This window comes from Zea mays, chromosome 4 (genome assembly GCF_902167145.1).
Source record: "Zea mays cultivar B73 chromosome 4, Zm-B73-REFERENCE-NAM-5.0, whole genome shotgun sequence".
Taxonomy (NCBI): domain Eukaryota; kingdom Viridiplantae; phylum Streptophyta; class Magnoliopsida; order Poales; family Poaceae; genus Zea; species Zea mays.
The window spans coordinates 248,093,939-248,115,010 of NC_050099.1; the positions used below are offsets into that span (position 1 = coordinate 248,093,939).

Below are 21,072 nucleotides of genomic sequence, written 5' to 3' on the forward strand. Positions count from 1 at the left end.
CGCTCCGAATTTCACTCAATTTCCGGAGCCCGTCCCCTACCTCCCCTCCCGTCCTTCCCCTCCCCCTATCCTTTCTCTCTCTCCTCTCCCTCCTCTTCTTTATTGCTTTAACGTTACTCCCACTAGCCACCCACTCTTCCTCGAGGCCACCACAACACCCCCGGGACACACACACAGTCACACACACATAAAAAAAAAAAAATCCCCCCTCGCCTCGGATTCGCTCGCGCCCCCGCCCGCCGACGCAACAGCGAGGTACGAAGCGCGGGCGGATGGGCAGTATCTCAGACGGGCCGCCGAACCCCGCCCAGCTCTGCACCCCCTCGTTTTTCTCGATCGATTCTTGGGTTTCTGACGGGCGGGAATGAATGCAGGTCGTTCCGTTCCAGGCTTCGGACGGAGGCGGGGTGACGTAAGGAGGTGCGCGGGAGGATCCGTTCGCGCCCGGAGGACCGGGATCCGGCGCCCGTCGTCGTCGACGCCCATGTCGGGCCACCTCGATCGCTTCGCGCGGCCATGTGAGTTCCGAGGCTCCTCCTAATCCTCCTCCTCTGACCATCTCGCGGATTCGAGGCTGCTCGCTGCTGGGTTCGGAATCCCTGCTCGATCGGCCGCAATAGGCGTAGGGCGACCGCAACCCGCGGCGCTGATACGGGTACCCCCTCCGTGGGTTTCCATAGTCCGGCTGGCTAGCTGATTGAGAGCTCGCTGGGTTGAATTCGCCGTGGTCTCCTTCTCTGCGGTTCTCACGCGGCGTGTACTTGTCTGGCCAATGGAATTTCTGGCCGAGAAGCGTGCCCTCTGACCGGTTCAGTGCTGCTTCGCGTATAGGTCTCGCCGGAGTTTCTGTGGCCAGGCAGATGGGCGCGTAGCTTCCTACGAGGGAGAGGTTGGCTTAAGTCGGATCTGTCGGTTTGACAATAAACTTCTAGGCTTTGTGTTTGTGTGCGATTTGTCACCAGGCAACTAGTCAACTGCTACGGTATCAAACCTATTTCCACATCTGTCAGCGTCATGTTGTCTTGACCTGTTCAATATTGGCAAGCTCCTTTATATATATAAAAAAAATTAAAAATCGTGGTAAGCTCTGAACCAGTGCAAATCTGAACGCCACAAATTTCAATGCATGGATAGGATTCACGCTGAAACTTGCATACAAGCTGGAAGAGTTTGACTGTTGGAGGCCCGAGTGTTTCACCTTTCAGGAGCAGTTCTCAATTCAGTTTCACAACTTATTTAGCTATTTTCATTGCAACCTTTCAGGTTTTGAAGGGTGCTCAAGTCACGATGAACGTAGAGACCATAAGTCAGACTTTGAAGTCTCTGAAGATGAAAAGAAGACAAGAATAAGCTCTTTGAAGAAAAAAGCAATAGATGCATCAACAAAGATTAGGCACTCATTAAAAAAGACTAGAAGGAAGAGTGGTAGTAGGGTCCTTTCTGTGTCTATTGAGGATGTGCGCGATCTAGAGGAGCTGCAAGCTGTTGAAGCATTTAGACAAGCATTACTCTTGGATGAGCTGTTGCCTGCAAGGCATGACGACTATCATATGATGCTGAGGTATATATCCAGTAAATTATGTTGTGCCTTTTATTTGTCTTGACGTATTCTCATTTTATTTTTCAAAGCACAAGTGACCACCTCAACCCTAACTAAGTCTGATTTGTAGATTTCTGAAGGCAAGGAAATTTGATATCGATAAAGCCAAGCAAATGTGGATTGATATGCTTCAGTGGCGGAGGGAGTATGGCACTGATACAATTGTGGAGGTTATTGGCTGAGCTTATTCAGTTTTTCACTTTGTTTGATTTATATGGCTCCTGTCTTAAAACAATGACCGGAATTATTTTATGTGTTCCATAGGACTTCGAATACACTGAGTTGAGCACCGTTTTGCAATATTATCCTCATGGTTATCATGGAGTTGACAAAGAGGGGAGACCTGTTTACATTGAAAGGCTTGGAAAGGTTGACCCTAGCAAACTTATGAATGTCACAACGATGGATCGATACGTGCGATACCATGTGAAGGAGTTTGAGAGGAGCTTCTTGATTAAATTTCCAGCTTGCTCTCTTGCTGCAAAAAGGCACATTGATTCCAGCACGACAATTCTGGATGTCCACGGAGTGGTATGTCACTGAAGATTTAGTCTTTCATGATGCTTCTCTTCATGCAACTTCACAATTGGTGAGCTAATTAGATACCTATGCTTTATAGGGGTTGAAAAATTTCAGCAAAACTGCACGCGAATTAATTCAACGACTGCAGAAAATTGACAATGATAACTACCCAGAGGTATGAGCCTCAATTCATTTTTACACTTTGTTGCTGTTTTTTTCTTGCTTGGAATATATTGGGTTAATTTGTCGTATCTCCAGACTCTATACCAAATGTTTATCGTCAATGCTGGTCCGGGCTTCCGGTTACTATGGAACACTGTGAAGTCCTTCCTTGATCCCAAAACGACCGCCAAGATACATGTGAGTTTCCAGTGAGGTGCAGATTACAGAAACAGAACTACTTTTTTTGCTTGATGGCATTGATTAATGTCTCAGATATTCTTATGTTTTTAGGTTCTTGGGAACAAATACCAAAGTAAGCTGCTTGAAACAATTGACGCTAGGTAAGTGATGTTCAATCTACTATTTTCAGGGAATTTGTTTTCTTAATTGGTCACTTATGATTATTGTTTCATTTGTAAAAAATTGCTCAGTGAATTGCCAGAATTCCTTGGTGGCACTTGTACCTGTCCTGAATACGGAGGTTGCCTTAAGGCTGAAAAGGGACCGTGGAAGGACCCAAACATACTTAAGGCATGTGTCATTAGAGCACATCATTGATCCTCCTAGTATCTGTTCTTTGCTAACTACGCAGTATAACCTTCTCATTCTCATGTATTTATTATTTGTCACCCCTTGTACTGATACCAGATAGTCCAAAGTGGTGGGGTTCATTGTGCTCGTCAAATTGTAACTATTTCCAATGGTGAGGAAAAATTTATTACTTACGCCAAACCGAAGCGCCACGCAGTAAGTTTCGAATGAATCTTCATTGATTTCGTTTCCATAGTTTTATGTATCAGAAGTTCAGTAATTTGTTGCTTTGTTAAAATCATGCTTTAATGTGGAATGACAGATGAGAGGGAGTGACACATCAACTGCTGAGTCTGGTTCAGAAGCTGATGATGCTGTGTCCCCCAAAGCTCTCAGAAGTTACATATCACATCCTAAGTTGACCCCAGTTCGTGAAGAGGTTAGTGGGATATTTTCTTCAATTGCATTAGCAAATTCCAGTCTCTGTGACTATAACTGCAACCTAAAACCAATTCTCTTTTGCCTTTTGTCACGGCTATGAATTGTGCCAGGTGGAATTAATGTTGTCTTTGTCTCTATTAGGTCAAAATGGTCAGGGCTACTAGCTTTTCTACTCGTGTCCCTGAATATGATGTACCTGTTGTTGACAAGGCCGTGGATGCTACATGGAAGAGAGAGCAACCACGAAAGGCACCATCCGTGCCCCAAGGTTTGTTCTTGTTAATCTAATTGTCCGTCTGAAAGATCTGTTCAGACCTGTCTGGGTTTTTGCTAGTACCTGATATTTGATATTTTATTAGATGCAGACTCATCTGTGAAAACTGCATCCAAGCCATCTGGCCGCCCCTGGGATAAGATCGCTGCAAATCTGATGGCTTGTCTTATGGCTATTGTAATGTTGGTTCGATCAATCAAAGATCTTGCCACAATGAGATTGTCATCTAAAGGCGGGTCAGAAGAAAGCTACTGTACATTGTACCCGGACTCCGTCCAGAAAGAGGAATTCCGTCCTCCTTCGCCATTCCCTGGGTTCGCTGAAGCCGACCTATTCGCCGTGGTCTTGCAAAGGCTGGGAGAGCTTGAAGAGAAGGTCCAGATGCTTCAAGAAAAGCCTTCTGAAATGCCTTGCGAGAAAGAAGAGTTGCTTAACGCTGCTGTGCGTCGTGTGGATGCATTGGAAGCTGAACTAATTGTAACAAAGAAGGTAACATTTTATTAATTAAGCGCGCAATAGTAGCACGTGGTTTTGCTTCTTGCTTTTGCATACCAGCATACTACGCAAAAGCTCGTCATGTATATATAAAAGTTTTTGCTTGTTTGTGGTTTGATTAGCTTCAGCAGTTTCATCAGCCAGCTGTTTACTATGCATCATCTTATCTGTGAAATTTCCCTAGGCTTTGCACGAGGCTCTTATCAGGCAAGAGGAACTGCTCGCGAACATCGACAGCAAGGAGATTGCCAGGGCTCAGGTTCCCAGTGCTACATCATGATGTTTTCCTATCCGTGTTATAATCCCTGTATCAGTCTCTGATGGCCTTGCTTCCTGTTGCAGAGAAAGAAGAAAACAATGTTCTGCTACTAGGACAACACCTGCTTCCGTGAGGAGATGACAAACGCGGCGGACCCCTTCATTTTTCTGACACTTGTGAATCAACAGGTTTCCGTTGTAAATCAACAAAATTCTGGCATAAATAAAATGTTTTTTTTTTAAAAATTGCAATCCTGAGCATTGCTGCCTCCTCCCGGTCTCGCAATCTGGTTGTTGTTAGTTGCAGCATAACTGCATAATTGGTTGGTTAGCCGCGCCGATGATAATTGGTTGGTTTCTTAGCTGATGCGTATCGTCAAGCGTGTCTCGTCGATTGATTGTTCTGACTCTGGGTGAATTATTGAGCAGGCCAGCTGTTGCCTCTAGCAGGGGCATGCGTCGTGCTGCGTTTGCTTGTTATTATGGCCCAGGAAAGATGCATTTTATTTGCTTCTTGCAGCAGGTAGACCGACTGCAGCAACGTTGGATAAAGCCTCCTATTCGTTATATTATTATGAGTGAATCTTTTAGAGAAAAATGTAAATGCGAAATTTAGTGAAGGTATTAATATAGAGAACGTCGGAGGACCCACTTTAGATAGAAGATTGGGCCTCATGGGCCCTCCGAGGGCCACAAACCATTAGGCCCAATCTAGTTCCAGAGGCTCAAGCGATCTGCCAGGCGAAGAGGAAAAAAGAAAAGAAGCCCGTTTGCCAGCCGCAGTCCATTCTTACTCCCACTGCCACACGGGCCCCAACGTTTTATTTATTTTCTTCCCCCACTCCATCTTGGAGAAGAAGAACAAGGAGGAGAAGGCAAAAGAAGGCCGACGCGCTCGCCGCTGCTACCGAAATCGGCCAGACTAGACATGTCCAAACGGGTGGGCCGTGCCGGCCCGGCACGGGCCCGCCTTCGGCCCGGCACGTTTTGGCCCGGCACGTTTCAGCCCGTTAGGGTGACGGGCCGTGCCGGGCTGGGCCACCGTGCCACATCCCAGGCCCAGGCACGGCCCGCACATAGCCGGGCCGTGCCGGGCCGGCCCGCAACCCGTTAAGGCCCGCCGTGCTTTGACCGGGTGGGAAGAAAATGAAGTAAAAAAAAGACAGAAAATTCACTTTGCTAGGATTCGAACCTTGGTTGGAGCATTGGAATGCCTAGCTACACCACTCTAGCCAACTAAACCAAACTTATTTTGTGTCTAAACTATTAAAGTTGCTTCTAATATACAAATAAATGCTCTGAAAAATAAAATAAAAAAACCGGGCCGTGCTCGGGCCGGCACGGCGTGCCACGGCAGCGGCCCAAGCCCGGCCCGACTAACGGGCCGTGCCGGCCCGAGCCCGTCAACCACCGGGCCGTGCCGTGTTCGTGACGGGCCAAAACCGTGCCGTGCCACGGGCCGCCCGATGGGCACGGCCCATTTGGACATCAACTATGTGCGTTACCTAAATATGATCTTAAGTGTGTTTAGAATTTCATTCAGATTGAGATGCTTATTATCTATAAGCAAACATCAACTATGTGTGGTATTAGGCTTTGCAAATTGCAAATGTTGTTGGATTTGCTCTTTTTGGTGTTACGGCGGCTTGCGAAACACCAATACTAAGTTGACCTTGGAGTCTCTTGGTATGCTTTTAATTGAAGGGCAAGCGAACATGATACCCTTGGCTACACCTTCTTTTCTTCCCACAGCTAAATCATATTAGAAATTCAGCAAAGCTGATTTCAGGAAAATATAGCTCAACTGCTCAACCAATAAAAGCACAAAAGAAGTTAAATACTAGTTACAATTACTGGAAGATGATTCAAGGATTAAGAATCATGGTTTTCACAGTGAGTTGACAATTTGGTATATTTGGTTTACCTGAATCAACATGGAGCTGTTCTTCTATTTGTTCTTGTAGTTATTCTTCCATTGTTACTTTGTTAATGCTTGGAAAGTAGTTTGCATTTGTCTAGGATCTGCTATGGTTTTCTATCTAATCCTTTGTTTTGTGTTTTGTCAAACTGTATGTGTATTTTCAAAAATATGGTTTTACTCATTATGCGGTTACTAATGGCATTGACATAGCTGCCTTTGTAGAGACAAATCCAATTGGACCAGTAGCTGTTTATGAGCATGCTCTCTGTTATGTTTCATTTGTTTTTATTTTGCATTGCCATCCTTTTGCACTTATCCACAAATAGCAAATTACACTGAATTTGATTGCGTTTCCTGTTTAGTTGTGTGTCATTACACTTTAAGTCATTTGCCAGATCATTGAGCTTTGCTATAATGAGTGAATTTCTGCCATGTCTTTATATTTTTTGTCCTCTTAATGACCAAAGATCAAAGCCTTGTAAGCTGTGAAGGCTTTCTGTGTTACCTTTGTCCATGACCTGGAAACGTTAGCAGCTAGCAAAATAACTCTGATGTTTTCTTTGAAATGTAATACCGTCTCCTTATGATTTAGGATTCATTCCCTTAAGCTTTAAATGAATAAAGCTACTACATCAGAGATAGTATTGACTTGGAGTTGGGTGCTTCCATACTGGTGTACATTTGGATCTTAGGGTTAGGGTGGCGTTTTTTGGCTGGGCCTTGTGTTTGGAATATCCTAATGAAACTAGCTTGCTAAGGACGACTAGAGTGTACTGGCACGAAAAATAACTAAACCTTTAAAGTGTGAGTTTCGTCGCGCGTTGTCCCCCTCCCCACGCGACCAAGCGAGTGTCGTCCATGTTTTATGGCAGAATACTTACTGTTGATTCATTGATACATCTCTTTCTCACTTTGTTGCGCGTCCACCACTCCATTCTGGTCATACTCGTGTAAGCATATATGTGGTGTCTTCATTATGACACTGGAGGTCCAGCTTAGGATTAGTTCTGTCCTTCCCACAGTTGTCTGTTCAGTTCTCTAGCTAAACATGATCCAGATAAAATAACAGGCATCTTGATTACTGTATGGAAGGCTATCTCAAGGGGAACCACCAAGAATCGAGGTGTTCTTGTGTCCCCATGCATGGTCTTCCGTTTTAGGTGGTATGAGTATTGACCCTTTTTAATCTCTGTTGCAGGTCTGCACGCAGCGGTCATGGAAGAGGCCCTACGGCGTGGGCCTCCTCGTTGCCGGACTGGACGAGTCAGGAGCCCACCTGTACTACAACTGCCCCAGCGGGAACTACTTCGAGTACCAGGCGTTCGCCATCGGCTCCCGCTCCCAAGCCGCCAAGACGTTCCTGGAACGCAGGTTCCAGGGGTACGACGACTACACCCCGGAGCAGCTCGTCAGGGACGCCCTCTCCGCCGTGAAGGAGACGCTGCAGGGCGAGAAGCTGTCCGGATCCAACTGCACCGTGGCCATCGTCGGCAGGAAGGACGACGGCACCGTCGAGCCGTTCGAGGTGATCGGCGCGGCGAGGGTCCAGGAACTTATCGACTCCATGGAGATGGAGGTCGCCGAGCAGGCACCGCCTCTGGAGGCTGCTGCTGCTAGCTCCTCCATGCAGGAGGAGGGGGAGAGGGGCTCGGATGACGCTGCTGCACCCATGGACATCTAGAGGGCTGGGATAGGGGGAGACTCATATGAAACCCGTACACTGCATTCCGAGTTCCAAAAGACTAAGACCACTTCTTTAAAAAAAAGTAAATTATGTTGCTTTGGTTTGGACTGACAATGTATCACGTGATGCGAACACATAACGTGTTGGTTTTGGAGGCCAGCTTGCCACGCATACTATTTGCAAGACTGCGAGTGGTTTTGGAGGTAAATTCTTCTGTGGCTCATTCTGTCATAGATTGGAAATGGCCAAAAGCGGATGATGTTCGTATGTCTGAGGGATGCGTGCGTGCATGCGTTCGATTGCACACTGGCATGTCGTGTGGCGCGTTGTTGTTCAGTCCGGTACATGTCATGAGATTGATGAGTACGATTCAGGGGGCTATACCCTTGCCAAAGATATATCACGAGGTTGTTGGGAGCATCTACTGAATACTACAGTATATTGCATCCGATTGTAGTTGGGAAACTGAAAGTGGTGATCTCCTCGTGGTTATCCAGATAGGGATGAAAACGGACAGAAAAATCTCTCGAGCCATAAACTAGTTAGACTGTAGTTTAATGGGCCTCCAGTTTAATGGGCCGTATCGGGCGTGCTGTATCGTGCTACCATGTCGGGAGTTTTAAGGCCCACGTTATAACAGAGCTCGAAAATAACATATTTTTCTTTTTTTGTTGCATATTTTTCTTATTTTTTTGTAACAGAACTCGAAAATAGTTTGAAAGTGGAGGTCGAGTTGGTCATCAATATCCATACTACATTATTTAAAACCTAATGTGGTTAGAAATTTAGGGCTAACCACCACACGTAACTTAGTGTTTAGAAATAAACAATAATTAAATTTGAATAAATATCTTAGTACTTATTTATATGATATATAATAATTGTAGCAAATCACGAGTAACTGGCTGTAACTGGCTAGTATTATATATGTGGTGGGCCAGATTAGGACAAGGTTAGACACAAACAGATAGTGTTGCGACGTAATCAGTTTGGTGGGCTATTCGTGTCTAGTATCATGCTAAATGGCTCGATGATAAATGGGTCACGCTCATGCTGCTCATTGGCTTGTACCTAATTCCAAACACGACCCATGATGAGTCTCATGCTGTCCCGGACACGATTACTATCATGTTGTGCCCGTGCCGTGCCAAAATATCCGTGCCTCCTATCGACCCATATAGCACAACATATTTGGTCACATATAGGTGAGGGTGAGCATGGTTAAGGCTATTCAACCTGTACAATTAAAAACAACTACTCAAAATTATCAAATTGACTAGGATGCTAAATGAAAAAGTGAACGATACATAAAGACATGTACAAACTCGAAAGTATAAAAAACATAAAAATAAAATACTATACGATACAACAAAAAACACAAAAGTTTCTTTTAAACATGAACTTGCCCGTCCTTTATGACAAGACAAATTGCTTATTTGATTACATAAATATTTGATACAAATATCAACATTGTTCTCCTGCTTTAAATAGAAAAGACATCAATGCTCTAATCCACAGTACTCAGCACATAAAAGTTCCAGGTACTCAGAAACATACAAGCAAGGATCTGGAATCACATGATAATGTCCTTCCTTTGCGATTACCAAGAGCATGGTTATTATAAGAGCACCGTCGTTACTATTACATCGTTCTCGTGGATGCACATCTGCTACACAGGGAGCGCTGCCACTATCCGATGCATTAGTGGGGATGCCTGTACAATAATTTGGATAAAAGAGCTTTTCGTGCAATTTAAATCGATGGAACAAAGGTTAGAGCACTTTCGTCCGTGCTGTATATATACTCCAGAATTACATTTAAAATTATGCTCTCTATTGTGCATAATTTTAGAATAATAAATTATGCATAAGTTTTTAGCACTCTTTTAGTCATAGAAGAAATCAATTTTAAAGGTATAACCACGTGTTATCTTATTAAATGTCAAAAGGGTTCAAGTAAAGCTCTCTATTGTCCATTGGTTTAGTAGAAAAACGTGTGCCATCATTTACTGAACCAATCGACAAAAGAGATCACATGGACGAGTCCAAAGCTTCACCCAATAACGATGGACGTGGATATGATGTGTACTGTTTACAGGGACAATGCTTCCGAATACAGCGTCCTATTTTTTGATTTAGTGTGCCCAAATGTTTTACAAGAAACGATGCAGAAACAAGACATTGATGGATCAGAATTCTGGCTTGGGATCCTTTCTCCGCGGAGAAGGCATCGCAATTGCGCACAGTGTAATCGTAGTCGATCAGCTGGGGAAAGGGTCATCATTTCCATCGTCAAAGAGACCAAAAAAATTTTCCAAGATCCAAAGTCAAGAACATGCGGAAGGAATGATGTGTTGAAGAGGAAACTGAGTGTTGTTGTTTCGATCAGAACATCTGGCTTAAGATCCCATCTCCGAGGAGACGGAACTCGAAAAATCGCACAGTATAATCAAAGTCGGTAATTTGGGGAAAGGATCATCACATCAAAAAACAACACCCAATAACGATGAAGAGCTGGACAATAAGAGAAATTTTGGCTCAGACATCCAAGGAAGGATTCAACAGCACAAGCTCTCGAGCCTGGCAAGGCGAAAGCTCTTAGGCGGCTACTGCGAATGTTGAGAAACAAGCCTTATCTTTCATCATCATTGCCATAATATGAATGAAGTATAGATTTAAAAAATAAGTACAGATATCAAAAATAAGTAAAAATAGGCAAAGCACTAATCATATCATAGTATTGATGAATGAATGTGATCACAGAAACCGGCTCTGTGGGACAGATGGAGAAGCCGTCCCCAGGTTCCTATCAACATGCGAAACAAATTTGTATCGGCCTGATCATAGCATCTCGGGTAAAAGCATGTAGCTACCAGAGACGTGGCATCAGGCCCAAACAACTTCAGCAATGAGAACAGCACGACGGTTCTGAAGAGTCCCTCAGAGACCCGATCTTAATCACACACCACAGCTGAAACACAGAGCAGATGCAGATGGGAGATCCAGCCTGACCAAACCACAAAGGTTATGGTCGAGAGATGGAACACCTGCAGCTGAGTGCAGCAGCTGCTGCTTACAGTGTCAAACGGCACTTCCTATCGGTAGGTCTTGTGATCTTCACGGGGGCTACGTAGCTGAACTATCTCACGAGTTCGCAGATGCAGCAAAGTAAAATTACTTGAAAGTAGAAAAAAAAATTACGCTGGAAATACAAAGAAGAAAATCAACAGGAATCATTACCAACCAAAATGTACTCAAGAAAGAGACCGCTAGGGAGGAGCTCAGAGAGTTGCTGGATCTGCTCAACGGAGGGAACGAAATCCCTGCTCATACAAGAGGTGTCAGAAGAAAGCGGTGCTCGTCACAGCTACCATATCCCTGTATGATCAATATGAATGAATGAACAAAACAAAACACAGAACGAATCGCAGGCATTCAGGAAACCATGACGACGGACGCGAGGAGCTCGCAACGAGACCGGATGCATCGTCGTCACAAGGCGAAGCGCGAGCGCTAGAAGAGGTGGCGGCGGCGGGTGGTGGCTTAAACCCTAGCAAGGCAGGTGAGCGAAGCTCTGTGAAGAAGGGTGGGTGGCCACGGACGAGTTATAAAGGCGAGGCCCCGCGAGGGAGTGGGATCGGGATCGGGCCTGAGACAGCTTGGGCCGGGCCGATTCTGTACCAAAGCAAGTATGCGAGCCCTGGTTCAAATGAGAAGCCTGGCTCGCTTTTCCTTTTCAGTGCTCAGCCCGCCTAGAAGACAGCGTTGACCCCTTGTAAAAGAGATAGATAATTAAAAATGTAACAGTAAGAATTTAGTACTTTTATATTAGTGAGAACGTAGATGGGTCATGGACGGTAACTTTTTCACTGGTAGAGATGGAGACCAGCTAAAATTATCCTAGGTTTAACGGTTCACCGCGTCAAATCAAGGAAAATGGCAAAAGGGCGATGGTCGCTTTATATAACCGTTCAACTCTCGACCAAATCTACACGGAGATCAGCAAGGTCAACGCTCTAGAAGACCCCTGGATTAGGAGCGGTTCCCGCTCTCCGCCCTTAGTTTGTTGTTGAATGAATTCCTTTTTCCCTCTTTTTTTTAAAAAAATATATATATGTGTGTGTGATGACAAGTGTCTTCTTTGTTTGTTTTTTTACCGGTAAATATTGTAGAGGAAACCCTGAAATTTTATTGAAGCAATGAAAGATAATTACAAACTAAGACTAAAATAAAATAAAACTAGTACAATATTTGTGGCTTGCTGCGGCACACAATCATATTTAATACTATAAATAAGTTTAACATCAAAGTGAACATAATGTATGTATATCAGATACTAAACTAATAAAAACAAATATTACATTTTATCTTAGCTAAAAAACCAAAAAAAGATATTAGTTGAAAAGAAATTCAACTCTTTTTTATAGGCCGTTTGGTCGTTCCTCACTTTTCAGCTCGAGGTGATACTTTTGTAGGAGTGTTACGCAGCGTGTGGCTTCTCAAAACCTATTTGTGGTGTAATGGCCCATTATTGTGTGTGAAGCGAGGAATGAGAATAAACCTAGGCACTTTGTGCTTGACGCCAGGGCCGGACTCAGCGGGTGGTCTATATGGGCTCCGGCACACCCTAAAATCACGTAAGAGTAGTTAATATAGTTGTTTAAGTGTTATGTCTTGAACTAGCAGTTAAGGTTCGAATCTTGTTAATTCCTATTTTTTTCTTTTATTTATTGATATTTTTCTGGCACACTCTAAGCATATGAGGTTGGTGTGCCACTGTTTGACGCACGCACTGATGATTTATATAGTAGAAATAGAAAGAGACCAACAAGCAAGACTGTTTACTGCGAGGAAAGGCAGAAATAAATGTTTGTGCTGGGATTCGAATTGAATCTGCACATATAAAGCTTCAAGAGTACTGTTAAAACAGTCTAGAATGTCTTCTTTGTTTGTTAGGTCCTCTTTGATTGTAGGAACAGGAATCAGTCTATTTTCACGCGAAAAGCGTATAAAACAGGGGGGAAATCCTGCATTTCAAACCGGACCTTAGATTATTATCTTATAATCACTCTCTTGACCGGCCTGTTTCGAATATTCGAACTCAATCCATAGTACTAGAAAAGTATTCACCTGATATTCGTCCACAACACAGCACTATTAAAATTTAAAATACACAAAGAACGAAGGCAGCATCGGAGGAGAAAGCTTCTCCGCCAGCCAGCCTGCCAGCGTCGTCTAATGACCCGGGCGACGATGGTTAAGCGGTTAACGATGAACAGCATCTGATTATCCAAGATAAACAGGGTAGCTTTCGCTTACCAGCACGGTCGGCGAGCTAACAAAAATCACATGGACGATGACGATGACCAAGTATATTGTGTCGCTAAGGCCGACGACGAATTCAAGAGTCAATAATCGCGCGCAATTCTTCAGAATTTGCTTTTTTTTTGTTTGTATTCGCATTTCACAAGATCGGAATGCATGGCGAAAAGAGCAGTTGACATATGAACATATTTGATGGACATGGAATTAAGCATAGGTGCTAGGTATTTATGAACGAAAGAATCTTTATCTCCGGAGGCGATCGCCGCGCCGCCGGCGGGAAGTTACCTAAACTAATTAATGAAGGTAATAAGCTAGTAGGGGTGGTGCGAGCGGCCGAGCGCGTGCGCGGTGGCGAAGAAGCCGACGATGCCGGGGCGGTAGGGGAGGTACGACTGCTGCTGCGGCTGCCTCGTCCTGTCCCCGGCGAGCGCGGCGGCGCCGGGCTTGCCGTAGAAGAGCCTGTGCGCGGTGGCCATGTCCATCTCGGCGGCGCCGGCCTTCTTCTTATTCTTCTTATTCTTCGTGCCCGCATGCTTCTGCGGAGGCGCCGCAGCCTTGGCGCTGGCGTGCTTGCTGCCGTCGCCGTCGCCGCCGGACGGCTTCGACGGCGCGGCGGGGCTGGCGCTGGAGCTGGGTTGCAGGAAGGCGAACTTTTCCTTGCCGTCGCTGCGGGAGCGGCCGCCGCCTGCCACCACGAGGTCGCGCAGGCGCCAGGAGCGGCGGGCCTCCGTCCCCGTGGAGGCGGACTTGGGGAACGCCGCCGGGGCGTCCCGCGGCGCCCACGCGCAGTACGTGTCCGGCGACGGCGGCGGCGGCGGCGCGGCGGCGGAGGAGGAGGTGGGTGCCGGCGAGGAGGCCAGCGCCTCGTCGTGGCCGTGGCCCGCGAGCGGGTAGGCCGGGACGATGCGGCCGTGCGCGAAGAGGTCGTCGGCCGGCGCGAGCGCGTGGGCGCCGGCGCGCGGCGACAGCAGCGGCGGCGGCGCGAACGCGAACTCCAAGTCGGAGTCGGAGTCGGAGTCGGAGGAGGCGGGCTCGGCCGCGGCGTGCGAGGCCAAGGCGCTGAAGCTTAGGACGGAGTCGAGGTGCGGGGCTGGGGGAGGCGCGGCCGCCATCGCGGACATGGGGTAGAGTGACTGGTTCTGCTGGTTGCTTGCGTCGGGGAATCGGGGTGGTGGTGGTGTGGTGTGGGATGAGACGGTTGGGCGGCGGCGTTTAAAAGGGCGGGAATGCGCGTGAGATGGGTGGGACCGAGACCGACTGGGGTGGGGCGCAAGCAAGCAATCCGCGACCATCCAGCAGCAGCCATGAAATGCGCGGAAGCTTCTGGACGGTTTCGTTTCGTTTTGTCCGGTTTGGCTCCGCGTCCGCGTCCGCGTCTCATATTGTCTCACGTGCGCGGCTGCACGTGTGTTGTGTAATACATTTCAATCGTGTTATTTGCAGACTGATATCCTTCAGTCTTGTCTTTACCAATGGCCATTCTTCCTTCAGGGTACAAGGATAATTCGTCACATTTTTTTTCTTTAGGGCTAGTTTGGGATCGACAAAACAGAGGGATTGAATGGATTAAAATTCACTCCTTATTTAATTTTAAATAAAAATAGGATTTTAGTATCTTTAATCTCCTCCAATTTTTGTACTTACAAGCTAGCCGTTAAGGATAAGGGTACAGTGCCTTGCTGAGTTTTCAATCGTGTTATGCTTGATTGTCACCTAATAAAAAAAATTATTTGCACACAAACGGATCTCTGCTTCTCTACCACACCATGACCGATTCAAGGGAAGCCACGTCGTTTCTTTTTACAGCGAAAATGATTCCAAGATCCGGTGAAACTCCCGGCAGCGGCGACATCGATCGTGATGTGGTGCCAGGATTTTTCCACAGCTGTTGACCCCTTGTTTCCTCGGGGCCACCATTCCATTCTTTGCTTTCGCTGCCTCCGCTCCGTGAAATCCGAGGTCCTGACCTCGATCAATCCATCCAGGTCAGGACGTCAGGTGCTCTGGTCTCGTTGTTTTTTTTTGCAGGTCCAAGGAAGGAGCCAGCAATGGCGAGCCTGGCCAACGGCTTTGCGAGCCTCCAATGCGCAGGGCCGGGCCGGCCGATGCATGTCGACAAAGCTCACATGCAAGCTTCGGGACTGCCTTCTTTTCTCTCTTTCACAAGAGAGAAAATCCCTTGAATACCATTTAAAACTCCGCCCAAAAACCAGTTAAAGGTAGTTTGGCAACACCAATTTTTCAAGGATTTTTATTTTTTTCAATGGAAAATAAACTAATTTTACTTAGAAAAATAGGGTTGTCAAAACTAGACCTTAGAGAGTTGTTAGTTTATTTTAGAAAAGACTAGCATATCCATGGTAAAAGGCAAAGAAGGGGCTCATGTATAGGACACACTGGTATATTAGTCTTTTTCCATTACCAACTAACAACTATCTACCAGCCTATTCATTTTGTTTTAATCTGTACCGGCTTCTACTTTTTCTACAGTATTTTGTCTTTATCTATTATAGAAATATTCTAAACAGTTGACTTTAATCTGAAGGGAGCAGCCTGGTTTTGGACGACAATGGCATCCAAAGTGTTAGACAGTGTGTGGGCGGGCACCACTATTGGACTACCGGCCCATTAGAGTTAGGGTTGAGTCCCTATATATATATATATATACCCATCTCCTATCAATAGAAGTAGTTCACATTTCTACATGGTATCAGACTAGATTAAATTAGGGTTTTTCCTCTCAGCCGTTCTCTCCTGCAGTCCCCGGAGGCTCAGCCTTCCCTCCCGGGGCGGCCTCCCACCCACCGACGGTCGAAACTCCCTCCACCAGCCACGCAGAGGCCTGGCCGTCCGAACAGGGGCGAGCAGGGCGAGATCCGGCCAGGGGAGTGGCGTCCCACGCGAGCTCGAGGACATGGTGAAGCGCCGCCCCGACGTGCAGGCGGAGATCGACGCGCTGCTCGCGTTCCGTCGCGGCCTGCGCAACCCCTACGGCGCCCTGACCGGGTGGGACACGGCCTCCCCCTCCGCGCCTTCCCGGCGCCTCTGCTCGCCCACCGCCCAGGCCCAGCTACCCCGGCGTGGATGCCGCCGCGAGCTAGCGTGCGGGCGCGGGCCAGGGGCGGTGCCCCTTCCCTCATGCCGCCCCCAGCCGCGCTGCCCCAGGCCGCACCCTCGCAGGCCCCGGCCGCGCCAGCCCTGGCCACGCTTGGGCCCTCTCCCTCGCGCAGCCGCCGGCTCCCCAACTCCGGCGCGAGCTCAGCCAGCCACGCGCATCAGCCGGCCGCGCCGGCCCCAAGGATCCGCGCCGCGCGCTCGTCCCAGTCGCGCTCGCGCCACCTCGACTCTGCTACTGCTCCCCGCCACCGGCCACCGACGCCCAGGACCGGCTCACCTTCCCCTCTCCCCGGCCTTCCTGCACGCCCTACTCGTCACTGCCCGCCGCTGCGCTAGGCCTCTGCCCACCACCGCCTGCTCCCTCTCCGCCGGCACCCTCGCACGTGATGCTCGCGCGGCCTCCTCCTAACTGCTCGCGCTGATGCCCAGCAGCGCCTCACCCTTCAAGCTTCTCCTGGCGCCGGCGCCGTCATCATCCCTTGCCAGGTCCGGCGCAGGCCCCTGCCTGGCTGGAACCGCCCCGTCGCCCACCCCTTCCTCGCCTTCGTTGGATCCGTCACTGTCGCGGCCTTCCCGGCCGGATCCACGTTGCTACGTCCTTCTCGGCTCGATCTGCCGTCCCTTTGGCTGGATCGCGTCTCCCCGTCCGGATCTGTCGCTGTCGTGGCCTTCCCGATCGGATCCGACATTCCCCTTCTTTTCTGCCGCGGGCGCGGACACCTTGACCAGCGCAGCCGCGTGCGCTGCTGTCGGCCTCCCTGGCGGGGCTCCTTGACGTCTGGTCGATCGAAGAAGCAGGAAGGTCGGCCTGCCGGTGCCCTTTTGCTGTGTCGCCCTGCCGATCGTTGACGCTCGAACGTCGACCCCTCCCGAAGATCAGGCTTTTGTTGCGCGTCTTCCGACCGCGACCACCTCGACTTCGGCTACCTCGCATCTAGGGGCTATCGTCTTCTTGGAGCACACACCGGTCTCTACTCCAGCCGCAACATTCGTACCATCACGACGCTGCGACTGCGGGGGATTTCGACCCGTCGACTCCTACCTTCGGCCTCTACTCCAGAATCACCGTGTGTGGTGCCCCCGTTGCGACTGCGGGGGATGTTAGACAGTGTGTGTGTGAGTGTGTGGACCGGCACCACTGTTGGGCTGCCAGCCCATTAGGGTTAGGGTTGAGTCCCTATATATATATGTACCCAACTCCTATCAATAGAAGCAGTTCACATTTCTACACAAAGAACTAAAAACTAAAACTACGGACATCGAGTGGAACACGTATTTTCCTATGGCATTGAAGCGAATTCTATAGTGTTGGATGGTACCGAAGGGATTTTCTCTTCACAAGATCCTCCACTCCGAGCCTGATATATCCAGGTGAAGTTGCTGCTACTGCCAATTGTTTGTTCTGCAGGCTGCGTGTCAAGTGTTTAGTTTTGCCCCTAAATATAATTAGACTATATTTAATACTTTTAGCTAGCATCCAGTGACACTCAAAAGTTCAACACTTTGTCTCAAGCAGCCTGCATATCTCTGCCATTCTTTCCAGTCCCAGCCGTTGCCACTTGCAAATGGCGTTGCTGGAGCTGCACTATGATCTAGTATCAACCTCTTTGCGTAGTATATGTCTCTGGGTGATCGCACGCCACCAATCGATTACCTTTGGTCTTGATGCCATGCAGCAAAACTACTTCGATTCAGAGCCACTAGAACTTCTTTTTCCCACATTCGGTTCACCATACAAGTGAGCTGCCCTTCACCGTGTAGAGATATATTATTTGCTAGCAGTTCAGAGTTCCCATCACACACACACATATACACACACGTACAGCACAATGTGAAGTCCGCGCCGAAAACTCGTGTCCACAAATACAATGGAAGGGCAACAAGAGGTTGACGAGAGCGGCTGGCGGCTACATGTCTCGGCGGAACAGGTTGTACGCGGAGATGAGGGAGCAGATGCCGAACACCGCGAACGCCATGAAGGATATGGCGATGGAGCCGTTCGCCATCGTCGGGAAAGGGTCGCTCCCCCAGTTGTCGATCAGGTCGCTCACTCGAGCGGTTGCGGACGACGACGACGATATCAGAAGGTATGCTAGCACCTGGAACATGGCAAAAGGAGGTATCAGCATCGGCATGACATCCACTCGCATGGCAGAGATTGAACTGGAACTGAAAAGCATAGCACGTCGAGAAGGCAAGCTCATCGTTGGGAGTGTATAAACTATCCTGAAGTTCTCTACTCATATGGTTGGGGAGAAAAAGGTGTGTGTGTGGGGGGGGGGGGGGGGGGGGGGGGACAGAGCGACTCCTATGCACAGTTTTGGTGCAGTTTGATAAAATGGTGATTTTACTCCAATGCCAATCTTGAAACTAATTTGACTGTGGGATAGTTCATGAAGTTGGTCATCTAAACTATCTGTCTAACCCTTCACCGAAGTCAATTCTGGGTGGCACTAGCTATCACATGCTCAGAAGCAGGTGAGATATATCACATTAAACGTTAAGGCCTCCTTTGGAATAAACGAAAAGAGAAGGAATTTTGAACGATTGAAATCCTGTAGAAATTTTTCTAATGTGACTCTTTGGAACAAAGGATCGAGTTCCTATAAATCCTATAAAATTCCTAAGGAATAGACTTTTGTAGTGAGATTTTGGAGGATTTCTAACAAGAGGTCCAACATCTTGGAAATTTTCCTATGGAATTGCAATTCCATAGGAAAACTTCCATATGCAACTCTATTCCTACATTTTTCATATCCCTATGTTTTACCAATCCTGCATTCCAAAAAAGGCCTAAGTAACAAGGAAGCAGGGTGTCACTGACAAAATAAGCAGTATAATAAAGACTATTACAGTGATCTCACAGTAAATGTAATGTACTACACACCAATATTATGGTCTTGTATTTCCTCAGTTCATATAAGAAACCAGGAAGGGGCCAGCTAATGATCCTGCAACTCTATGCACCTGAGCATATAATTGTTATGAAATAATTTTGCTAGTTCAAGACATATTAACTAAGCAAGCTCATGCTCATCAACTGTTCACTCGGTTTACATTTGAAACACAGATGCAGTGAACGTGAAAATGAAATATGTTGAACATGGCAATGATCTTGTTGACCCTCGTGTATAAAGCAACAATAGTTTAGTCAGGGATGCAAAGTAGCATGCATGCAGCAATCAGCTAGGTTTTGTTTCCACAGCGATGTTGGATATTCTCTACTCAACTTCAAACAAGTAGCAAATTATCAGCCATAAAGGTTTATAACAGATCTGGATGATGCCAAGGTTTTTCACGGGATAGGGCGATCGGAATGCAGACATTTGGGGTGCATATGATGATCTAACCATGCCCACTTCAAGATCGAGGCATCAAATGGAGCATAAAGTAACTAAGGAGTATATCACTAATGACAAGTAAGACATCTTCAGTAGGTTAAAAAGATTATACTTTGCTTCAGCAAGATGACTTCACCACCCCGATTCCTCTTCCTTGGTATAACATCGTAATCACAGAGTACAGTTGCACAGGCGTAAAGAAGCCTAGGTAAAGCGAGCAGTAAAGGAGACACGAGGCAGGCATAAACCTGGTCCATGGTGAAGTCGAAGAGACCACGCTTGCGATGGGGGATCAAATGCTTGTTCCTCCTCATGAGCTCGACGAGCGCGACGAACTGGAACACCGAGTACAGGAAACCGATCACGTTCACGGCTTCCGAGTACCTGCGCCGGAGCAGAATGGATGTCTGACGCGTAGCGTAAACGAAACCGCCAACCCAAGCTAAGCAGAACCCTAACATGCGAGTGAACGGAATCAAGCGGAACTTTGTATCTCATGTGAGTATGTGACTGTGTATGTGCGTGTGTGTCAGTGTGAGCGCGTACCGGAACTGGGTGTAGTTGCTGTAGGAGTCGCGGGCCCAGCCCTTGCGGGTGTCTGCGGCGAGCACGATGAGCGCGGCGAGGCAGAGCCCCGCGGCCGCACCCCTGGCCAGCAGCGCGGTGCGCTGCATCGCCGCGGCCCGGCGCTTGCGCGACAGAATGGTGGGCACGACCTGGTCGGCCGACCTGGCCTGCGCATGAGGTAGCGGGGCCCTTCGAGCCGGAACCGGGGCCGGGGCGGAAGGGGGGACCGGAGCCGGAGCCGGGGCCGGGGCCGGGGCCGGGGCCGGGGCGGAAGGGGGAGCCGGAGCCGGGGCGGGAGGCGGAACCGGAGGCAGAGCCCGGGCGGGCGCGGGCGGGGGCGGCGGGGCCTCCGCGGGCTGCTGGCGCCGCGGCGTGGGCGTCGGATCGGGGCGAGCGCGACGAGGCGGGGCGGTGGTGCGGCCGCCGTTCCACGAGTACCACCCCCCGTCGCCTCCGCGTCCGGGGTTCGGGTCGGCGGTGTGCGACGCGGCGCGCGGCGGCACGTACCTGGCGGCGGCGGCGGCGTGGTGCGTGGAGGCGACGACGACGAGCTCGACGGCGTCGGAGGAGTAGGGCGGAGAGGCAGATGCGCCGGCGGGGAGCTTGTCCACGTCGTCAGGCCACTCGCCGCTGCCCGTCCTCTCGCGCGTCGGCGAGGTGGACGGCGACGGGGAGGCCTGCGCCTGGAGCGCCATGTGGGTGGAGGGAAACGAGTTGGGAGTGGGGTTTCTTTCCTGCTCGGGTCCAGAACTCATTTGCCTCCCTTTTGTACTAACTTATAACTCGCTAGGATTAGCGTTTGAAGGTTTTCAAATACTCATGTACAAGTTTGTTT

General features: G+C 48.5%; 3 protein-coding genes, 4 non-coding genes and 3 pseudogenes across 10 annotated transcripts; 3 read left to right on the forward strand and 7 right to left on the reverse strand.

The window, feature by feature from the left end:
* Positions 1 to 4: 4 nt before the first annotated feature.
* LOC103654964 (phosphatidylinositol/phosphatidylcholine transfer protein SFH8) lies at positions 5 to 4,535 on the forward strand. Of its 2 annotated transcripts, none has more exons than XM_008681776.3 (15): positions 5 to 255; positions 375 to 518; positions 1,264 to 1,561; positions 1,671 to 1,770; positions 1,865 to 2,131; positions 2,220 to 2,297; positions 2,381 to 2,482; positions 2,576 to 2,625; positions 2,716 to 2,815; positions 2,933 to 3,031; positions 3,138 to 3,254; positions 3,398 to 3,524; positions 3,616 to 4,019; positions 4,210 to 4,284; positions 4,368 to 4,535. In XM_008681776.3, the coding sequence occupies exons 2-15, from the start codon at positions 485 to 487 to the stop codon at positions 4,395 to 4,397; spliced, it is 1,881 nt and encodes a 626-aa protein (XP_008679998.1). In that variant the 5' UTR covers positions 5 to 255; positions 375 to 484; the 3' UTR covers positions 4,398 to 4,535. The 2 variants fall into 2 exon arrangements, with proteins under 2 accessions (XP_008679998.1, XP_008679999.1); XM_008681777.4 differs by having other exon boundaries at positions 3,622 to 4,019.
* Positions 4,536 to 7,366: 2,831 nt separating this feature from the next.
* LOC100856965 (proteasome subunit alpha type 1) lies at positions 7,367 to 8,047 on the forward strand (annotated as a pseudogene). The gene has a single exon (NR_174082.1). The product of NR_174082.1 is annotated as a proteasome subunit alpha type 1 (transcript).
* Positions 8,048 to 9,275: 1,228 nt separating this feature from the next.
* LOC100383736 (uncharacterized) lies at positions 9,276 to 10,184 on the forward strand. The gene has a single exon (NM_001176373.2). The coding sequence runs from the start codon at positions 9,466 to 9,468 to the stop codon at positions 9,742 to 9,744; it is 279 nt and encodes a 92-aa protein (NP_001169844.1). The 5' UTR covers positions 9,276 to 9,465; the 3' UTR covers positions 9,745 to 10,184.
* An 83-nt stretch (positions 10,185 to 10,267) lies between these two features.
* On the reverse strand, positions 10,268 to 10,375 carry LOC111591375 (uncharacterized; annotated as a pseudogene).
* A 46-nt stretch (positions 10,376 to 10,421) lies between these two features.
* Positions 10,422 to 10,541, reverse strand: LOC111591495 (small nucleolar RNA SNORD14). Its single transcript, XR_004858100.1, has one exon. It is a non-coding gene; the product is annotated as a small nucleolar RNA SNORD14 (small nucleolar RNA).
* Positions 10,542 to 10,636: 95 nt separating this feature from the next.
* Positions 10,637 to 10,780, reverse strand: LOC111591452 (small nucleolar RNA snoR2/U65). Its single transcript, XR_004858082.1, has one exon. It is a non-coding gene; the product is annotated as a small nucleolar RNA snoR2/U65 (small nucleolar RNA).
* A 42-nt stretch (positions 10,781 to 10,822) lies between these two features.
* On the reverse strand, positions 10,823 to 11,014 carry LOC111591427 (small nucleolar RNA Z112). The gene has a single exon (XR_004858061.1). It is a non-coding gene; the product is annotated as a small nucleolar RNA Z112 (small nucleolar RNA).
* Positions 11,015 to 11,165: 151 nt separating this feature from the next.
* Positions 11,166 to 11,256, reverse strand: LOC111591436 (small nucleolar RNA snoR1). The gene has a single exon (XR_004858068.1). It is a non-coding gene; the product is annotated as a small nucleolar RNA snoR1 (small nucleolar RNA).
* Positions 11,257 to 13,390: 2,134 nt separating this feature from the next.
* On the reverse strand, positions 13,391 to 14,398 carry LOC103654965 (uncharacterized). Its single transcript, NM_001363328.1, has one exon. The coding sequence runs from the start codon at positions 14,331 to 14,333 to the stop codon at positions 13,524 to 13,526; it is 810 nt and encodes a 269-aa protein (NP_001350257.1). The 5' UTR covers positions 14,334 to 14,398; the 3' UTR covers positions 13,391 to 13,523.
* A 3,680-nt stretch (positions 14,399 to 18,078) lies between these two features.
* On the reverse strand, positions 18,079 to 20,443 carry LOC100278033 (DUF588 superfamily pseudogene; annotated as a pseudogene). Its single transcript, NR_146348.1, has 3 exons — positions 20,217 to 20,443; positions 19,919 to 20,054; positions 18,079 to 18,428 (listed from the first exon to the last, which is right to left on the reverse strand). The product of NR_146348.1 is annotated as a DUF588 superfamily pseudogene (transcript).
* Positions 20,444 to 21,072: the final 629 nt, after the last annotated feature.

Bases quoted from the DNA above. Each gene is read 5' to 3' on its own strand.
- LOC103654964 (XM_008681776.3), top strand. From the start codon at position 485: ATGTCGGGCCACCTCGATCGCTTCGCGCGGCCAT. The intron at 2,132-2,219 runs GTATGTCACTGA...TATGCTTTATAG, and splicing joins TTCTGGATGTCCACGGAGTG to GGGTTGAAAAATTTCAGCAA. The intron at 2,298-2,380 runs GTATGAGCCTCA...TCGTATCTCCAG, and splicing joins ACAATGATAACTACCCAGAG to ACTCTATACCAAATGTTTAT.
- LOC100383736 (NM_001176373.2), top strand. From the start codon at position 9,466: ATGATAATGTCCTTCCTTTGCGATTACCAAGAGCATGGTTATTATAAG.
- LOC103654965 (NM_001363328.1), bottom strand. From the start codon at position 14,333: ATGTCCGCGATGGCGGCCGCGCCTCCCCCAGCCCCGCACCTCGACTCC.